Consider the following 8,021-nt stretch of genomic DNA (forward strand, 5'->3'; position numbering starts at 1 on the left):
TTTTTTTTTTTTTTTTTGTTGCCACCGTAAATTAATTTGGTGAAGCAAAAAAAACACAATGGGCCTGGACATTACTAAAACCCATCAACTTTAAATTTGGCTGATTCATTTTTATGGTCCATTATTATTTTCCAACAGAGTCTTCTTTACTGAATGAAAATATTTAAATTTCAACAAATATTGCAAAATCTAACAGATATTTATGTGAACACAAAAAAACTATTGCCCACACAAAAATATGGATGTGAAATTATGGTAAACTCATCTCATTCTTTAAAACAATAGTATTAAAAATATATTTAAACTACATTGTAAATACAAATACAAAAAAACAAAAATTGACTAATAGTTTATCCAATTGAATTATATGAACACTAATGATATTTTCAATTATTAACCCACGGTCACAAAATCTATTCAGACAATATAAATTATACAATATATTAGACTTTATAAATTTAACAAAATTTAAAAATATAAAACTAATTATTCAAATTTATAGACAAATAAATAATTAATTTATTTTATGTGTTCCTAAACGAAAAAAATAGTCTTGCAGTGTACTGCATGTATATATCTAATCTTTTAAATAATTGGTAGATTCGAACGTGTAACTTTATTTTCGTTAACAATGTTACGGAATCAATTAACAGTGTTAAATTTTCACTCCCACGTAACAAATCGTATATAGATAATCAGTTCACATTACTATGCATAGATATTGTTGTAGCCAAGTGGCAACACGTGGGTGGATTGGCTTTCTGGACTAGGGTTTGAACCCTTGTATCTCTAATTTTTTTTCCTTTCTTCTTCACATAAAATCCTATTATTTGACAGGAAGCCCTAGCGCCGCCGAAGCCTACTTCTCCGCTTCTTCCTCTTGTTTATTAGCTGCCTTAGATTTAGAACCATCCACTAGGATTAACTAATCTCAATTGTATTAGATAAGAATTGAAGTACAATCATTGGGGGTTCACGTCTGCGAATGACGCTTATGGAACTGGCGAGAAATGGAGGAGAAGAAGGGTTTATTGAGAGGTTTGTATTTTGGGGCTCTTATATTTTTTTTAGAATAAATGGTGTACTTTTTAAAACTAAGAACTTCTTGTAGGTGAAATAAAATTATCCCCTCCAACGGTAAATCTCTAGATGAAGTTCTTATTTTTGAAAAATATTGTAGAAATTTTAAGAAATTTATAAAAGTGGAAAAACAAATCTCACCCCAACACTCTCCAGAACTAATTGAACTATATAGCATCCCAGTTCCTTTACATACTTGGTGGATAATGCAAGGGAATCGTACAAAACAAAAAGACCCTCACAAACTATCTCAAAAATCGTCAAAGCCCTCTTTAGCTTTTGCTTCTGGTGATTTAACCACCCTGTTGTTGTCAGAGAAAACATGAGCGCAATCAAACCACCATTCATAAAGCTTGAAACTCATCCAGTATTGCCTCACTGTTCATCTGATGGAAGGTTTGGAAACTCCTTAGAGTAGAACCAATTCACAAGCTTCGTCAACCTCAGCCAGCTCATAGGAACGTTCATTCTTCTGTCCAAATGGCTGCAAACTTTTAAGATCCAACTATCAGATGTTTGAGTTTTTTATTCTTCCATAAACTTTAATAGCTTCTAGAGGCATAGTTGGGTGTGAGACCAGGAGAATATAAGCTAAACACAAGTCAGCCAAAACAAAAAAAATGGAGTCCTAAGACAATATAACCCACCACAAAACCACATAGCAAAAGCATCGACATAATTTGTTCAAAGCTGCGTCTCATTCTAGCTTTTCACCTTTTTGCTGCAGATCAATCAAAAGAACAAACAATCTAATTGGTATAATGCTCGGACAAGGCATGTTTGAATTACATGTTCAATGAATTCATAACCTATTTAGAAATCCAAAAATGGAGCTTGTGAGTGTATTCAAAGCTCATGAACAAGACAAACCTCAAAATTCAATCTCACACTCAAACTGAAATCCATACAGAATCCTAATAACATAGTGAATATGTAATTGAAAATCTTTGGTTTTCAACAAAGATCCCTGAACGAGACAAAAATTACCTTGTCAGATTCCTCATCTCATTTGGAACTTCCTTCTAAAACAACCACAAACGTATCACTTATCTCCAACAGCTTTTCCAACATGTAATCCAGTGAAATTCACCATCAGTACAACAATGTATACAAGAATTTTTAAAACTGATCACATATAACACTCAGAGTAGCTACATACTTGTTTTTGGGGGTTTGTTTCTTGAAAGTCTCACAAAAATCTTTCCCTACAGATCACAAAATGTCAACATGAGTACTAACTCACAGAATAATATTGGAACCATCAACAATCTAATAAAAGTATGGTCAATAGGAGATTTGTTGGACTTGCAGGATTCATAACCTATGAAATTAATCGCGATAGCGAGAGGGAACAATTGAACGGAAAAGAAACAATTAACAAGCAATAGTCTCTAATCAATAAAACCATGGTTAGTGAGTGAGATTGAATCGAATCGGTGTAGAAGAAACTCACCAGCTTAAGATGATAATGAAAGAAGAAACTCACCACCTTCTCAAACCGGAGAGAAGAAGACAGTAAGATAATGTTCAATTTGGTGAAGGAAACGCTCTGATTTGGTGGATGAGACTATCCGGTTTTAAAGAACAAACTCGCCGATCAACTGACCTAGAGTCGCTTGAGATCCGTCGTCGCTGGATAGGATGAGTTACTGTCGCCGAACAGTCGGAGGTCACCAAAAATTGAATCATTCTCCTCTGTTTGCAACCTCTCGTCGCGAGAGTGAAGGAAAGGTAAAGAAAAAGGTTTTTTTTTTTTATAAAACGTCTCACCCAACCAATTTTGACCACGTCGATGACTATGAGGGAGTCTTAGTTAAGAGGTCTTTCTTAGCATATTCACCAATTTTGATTTAATTTTAATCACATTATAACTAAGAACTCAAGCTAACAACTCGCGATAAAGATGATCTTAGCTGCCTTAGATTTAGAACCATCCACTAGGATTAATTGATCTTGATTGTATTAGATAAGAATTGAAGTACAATCACTGGGGGTTCGCATCTGCGAATGACGCTTATGGAACTGGCGAGAAATGGAGGAGACAAAGGGAGGTCAGAAGTTGTAGCGATCTGCTGGCCTGAGTGAACGCTGGCGAATAAGATAACCGGTTTGATTCGGTTAATAGAAAACCGGAGCTGCTTTCGAAAATTAAGGAAAAAACAAAAAGTAATTTTGAGGATTCGAAACCACATTCTATAAGAAAATAACATGCTACCAACAGACTACTTTTACATATTACAAATAATTTTAGACAGATTATATATATAGATATATATATATACATACATAAACACGTGAGACAAAACTTAACGCCGTTAAATAATTCTCTAACTGTGAAGTCACAAATCTGAATCTACCAATTATCTAAAAGATGAAGGTTTTTTAAACCAAATTTATTTATATGAAGCTTTTTTTAGTCCAAAAAAAAAACACATGTATTAAACGTCCAAAAAATAAAATAATGAGATATTTTTAAGTTTTTTTCCTTACCAGTTTCCTAGACGCTAAAAGCTATATTTTACATTGTGTTTCTCGGTTTATATTTTGTTTACCGGTTTAAAACTATTTTTGATATACTAATGTGAGAGATGACTTCTCTGTTGAGGAACTGAAAAGGAATCTTTGGTATTTGCACCTAAAAGAGATTTAAATCGATGAGCGGCAGGTTGTCATTTGGATACCAGCGTTGGAGCATCAAGATACGATTGTTGAATGCCTAAGGACCCCGATAGAGGACCAATTCCAATTCGCTTAAGTGAGAAAGATAAACATGAATTGATTACCGCCCAAAATATGGCCACGAACCAAACCGGCTTGATCCCAAATTTTGGCATTGAAGCAATAATGGAACGCAGACTCTGATGGCGGGGCATGACATGATGTCTCATGAAAATGAAACAATTCATAACTGCTGCATTGCCCACCAGATCCGCTGGAATTGCTAGCAGAACATCATCGGCTCCCAAGTTAATGTCTTGAACCGCTTGTCGCAAGTTATTAGCTATTTTAACAAGAAAAAAATTGAATCGGTAGGAAAGAGGAATATTAGATAAGATTGTTGTAAGAAGGTGGATTGATTGCAGATCCATTGATCTACATTTATAGAGAAAACCTCTTGCAATAACCGTCAAGTGAGCATCACAAAGAGGGAACCGCTTCGTTGAGATAACCATCACACGTTAGCTGAGTGGAAACTGCCCCACCACGTCTGTGCAACTGTAAGTAATCATCTCCGGAGATACGTGATCCAAAATCCAGAAGAAAAAACAAAACGCCTTTTCAATCGTTATTCATCTGTATTTTTGTAGGTTATACTATTATAGCTTATTTTTCTTTGTATTCTTTTTTTTGTTCAAAATCATTATTATTTCAAATAAATAAATAAATATATGTACTAATAATCAATAAAGATGAGTAAAAGTAAAATTAGAATATTTTTGTTATGAAAATACGAGTATGTAAATTAATAGGGAAATTCTCAAAAATAGCACAAAAATAAGTTTTTTCCAAACTTAGAACAACATCTCTAAAATTCCAAAAATAGCACCAATTCATATTTTAAAATTAAATCCTAAATTCAAAATATTAAAGCCTATCCTTTAAAACTATACACTAAATGTGAAATTGAAAAACTCAAACCTAAAAAACAAAATTCTAAAAATTAATTTTAAATATATTAATGTGTTAAATAGTGCTATTTTTGGAAATTTATGGAATGTGTGCTATAATTGTCCACAAAACTTGTTTTAGTGCTATTTTAGGGTATTTTTCAAATTATTATTTAATTTTCTAAAAATTAAATTGCATATTTTAATTAGTTTGGATAATCTTTTAACAACCAAAAACATCAAATATTAAACGTTTAAATAAAAGGTAGATGGATTATTATTGGGAGTTTCCCTTTTTTTTTTTTTTAATATGTTATCCCGCAGCTGAGCTATTGTAGTTTAGAAAATTGTTTATAAATTGCATCTAAATTAATAAACCCACCTTCTAACCTTTTTTTTATATATATATAAAACCAAACCTAATTATTGTTGCTTGTCTGATTCAACTTCTCTCAATCTCTTCCGTAGTCGACAATTGAAACCCCCGAAGCCTTTGATTGACCAGATGATACCTAAATCGAAGCAGGTGTTGCTTCTATGGCTTGAGGGTTTCCGAGAAGCTTGTTCTCTTCACCGTGTTGTCATTCTCTGTCACAGGTTCCTATCTCATTCTAATTCGTTTCCTGATCATAAGTGGGATACTTCAAACTTCAATCATCTTACATACGTTTGGTTTTGATTTGGTGTTTAGGTCGAGAAAGCTCCTATTACGAACTGGACAGTGTTTTCTTTTGAATGGTTTGATTTTCTTAGGAAGGTAAAAAGAAAAAATTCATCTTTATGGTCTATTTTGCATTTTGTTTTGATTTTCTTGAGAAGACGAAGACTTTATGATCCAGAGAAGAAGAATTGGATTCTAGGATGAGATAGGGTCAATCTTACTAGAGAGACTTGGTTTTATGAATAGTAATTTGCACAATTCGATATTTTAAGCTTGCCTTTGGTTTTTATTTTTGAGAATTGGTGCAGTTTAGGTATGTTTAAGTGGTTTATTGATCCAGCCCTTTGGTGGATATTACCTGATCAGTGCTCTCCTGTCACTTCTCAAGAATTTTGTTCGTATGGTGGGTTTTACGCCTTTCTACGTGGTGGACTTTTGCAGCTCTTTTATGTAAGTTTCCTGTTTACATTGAGATTTAGTTAGTCTATTGAGGCTTGAAGAGCCTTCTTGATCATCAGTTTTAAAGAACAATATCACAGTTTTTTTTGTTTCTGACTTAGAAATTTTGGCTGCAGGTGTTTTGGTTTTATCCTCTGTACATGCTCAGCTTCATCTTGAGTAACATCTGGTAGACTTCTTGCATCTTTATTTTAGTCATACCTTTTGTTTCCTTATTCCGTCTCTCAGAATTGTGACAAAATCCTTGAACATCAATCAACTCACAAATAGAATTGGTCCTTCACGAGCTTAGTATTGCCAATTGAAAACAAATTTACATACTTTTCCATTATGTTAGTTTAGAGTTCTCGTTTTCATCTCTTTTCCTTTTCCGTGAACATCGAGTCATGAGGACCATCTAATTTTCAGGTACAACGATATTGCAAAGCTTGGATTCGAGGCAATGGAGAAATCTGACTTAAGTTCAGCAGAAGCATTAAGACAAGGGGAAGGTCCAACGTCACAGAACTTGGCAAATTCTGGTCTTGGAGGGTACTGGTCTACTTTGTCACTATATCAAAACCAAAAAATAAAATTAAAAAAAAAACTGTTTTTAGGTGTTAAGCCAAAATCCTTTTGCTGTGTGATTCGTTTCCAGGGTGATGATAGGTATAGGAGAGCAGGTGTATTCCATGCTTCTCCTGACATTTTTTTTTCTTGAGGTAAATGGTTTTTCCTTTTTGAAGGTCCATTGGCCTCAATATGTTTCTTCATTCGGATATGGTAACAGATGTGATAACCTAATGGGTTTTACAAAACAGGTTTATGTTGTTGGTATTATACCATACATCGGGAAGATACTGAATTTCTTACTTCTTTCATGGATGTATGCCTACTATTGTTACGAGTAAGTTGTCATATCTCACCATTGGTTTCAGGAAATTGAGTTAGTTAGTCTTTAGAAACATACAAATTACAGTTTCTCATTGCAGATATAAGTGGAACTTCTCGGGGATTCCTCTGGAGAAAAGACTGGACTTCTTTGAATCTAACTGGGCCTTCTTTGCTGGTTTTGGTAATCTTTTTTACTCTATTGGTTCCTTTGGCAACATTGACATAAAGAAATTCTAATTCTGGCTTTTGTTCTGTTTTCAGGAAGTCCCTGCGTGTTGGCTATTTTCTTTCTCTCGCCTCTTGTCAGCGGAGCACTTATGGCCATCTTGTTTCCATTGGTAAAATGATGTTTGCTTGAAAATAAGTCAATAACGCTGCATCAGACATTTAATTCTTGTCTCTTTTCACTCTCTTGACTGCTGTATCTTAACAAAATAATCAGTGTTAACAGAATGTATTATGTCTGCAGTTTGTTTTAACTGCTACAGGATCAGGACCTGAAAAATCTATTCTGGCCCCGAGAAGAACGTGGAAGTGTGCTGGTTTATGGAGGCTTCCAATTTTCTATGCAGCTGATACTCTCTCGTAAGCCAATTTCTCTCTCAATCTCTGATGCTAAAGCTTCAAATCCTAAAATTTCTACTGGTCCAAGTAAAAAGTATGAATAAGTAGATCCAAATCCGAATGCCTTAGGAAATAATCCTCATTATTCGCTGCACCAAACACGTTTATGATGTTTCCATGAGGATAAATATACACGCTACATGTGGTCTTTTTTTTATCAGCTTCTTGATTTATTTATTGGCTGAAACTTAAGGCTTAAGTTGCAAATAATATTTGGAATTTTAGGATGTTGGCATTGTCCATCTTCCGGTTGGATTCCCCGCACCAGATGCAACATGAAAAGACAGGCTGAACGAAGTTGAAACATTATCGCTGCATCTCTCAGTCTGCGAGGCCAGTCAGAAGATTATTTGCATTTGTGTCATACCGTTTTCTTGGTGACATTATCAAGTACACACTCATGCTTCAACAATTTCGGTGCGGCTTTGAGGTATGGTCATCTGACGCTCATGGCCGACATGCTCCTACAAACTCCAAAGCAACAGACATGAAGAAAGCAAGATTCAAGATATAAGTACACTAATAGAATCCTGAAGTTCAGAATATATAGTTTTTCATTCATTTTACTTGTCCACTTCAGATACAAAGTGTTCTCCAGTCATACGTGCAAGTGAAGGTTGTTTAGTGTTGCGGTAACGCCAAAAACATATGAACGAGTGTTTCAAGAGAGAATTTTTAAAATTGAGTATTTGAGTATCATAGTAATTAATCTCTTA

General features: G+C 34.3%; 1 protein-coding gene and 1 long non-coding RNA gene across 4 annotated transcripts; one reads left to right on the forward strand and one right to left on the reverse strand.

Annotated features, from left to right (window-relative positions):
* Positions 1,113-2,869, reverse strand: LOC104736850. Of its 2 annotated transcripts, XR_759648.2 has the most exons (5): positions 2,534-2,869; positions 2,240-2,285; positions 2,068-2,139; positions 1,728-1,801; positions 1,113-1,571 (listed from the first exon to the last, which is right to left on the reverse strand). It is a non-coding gene; the product is annotated as an uncharacterized LOC104736850 (long non-coding RNA). The 2 variants fall into 2 exon arrangements; XR_759649.2 differs by lacking the exon at positions 1,728-1,801 and having other exon boundaries at positions 2,534-2,868.
* LOC104736851 (protein EI24 homolog) lies at positions 5,092-8,021 on the forward strand. Of its 2 annotated transcripts, XM_010456917.2 has the most exons (11): positions 5,092-5,285; positions 5,380-5,445; positions 5,658-5,799; positions 5,925-5,977; positions 6,217-6,339; positions 6,446-6,509; positions 6,609-6,694; positions 6,780-6,862; positions 6,943-7,019; positions 7,151-7,266; positions 7,531-8,021. In XM_010456917.2, the coding sequence occupies exons 1-11, from the start codon at positions 5,194-5,196 to the stop codon at positions 7,595-7,597; spliced, it is 969 nt and encodes a 322-aa protein (XP_010455219.1). In that variant the 5' UTR covers positions 5,092-5,193; the 3' UTR covers positions 7,598-8,021. The 2 variants fall into 2 exon arrangements, with proteins under 2 accessions (XP_010455219.1, XP_010455220.1); XM_010456918.2 differs by lacking the exon at positions 5,092-5,285 and having other exon boundaries at positions 5,647-5,799.

The sequence above is a fragment of the Camelina sativa genome, chromosome 13 (genome assembly GCF_000633955.1).
Source record: "Camelina sativa cultivar DH55 chromosome 13, Cs, whole genome shotgun sequence".
Lineage (NCBI taxonomy): Eukaryota > Viridiplantae > Streptophyta > Magnoliopsida > Brassicales > Brassicaceae > Camelina > Camelina sativa.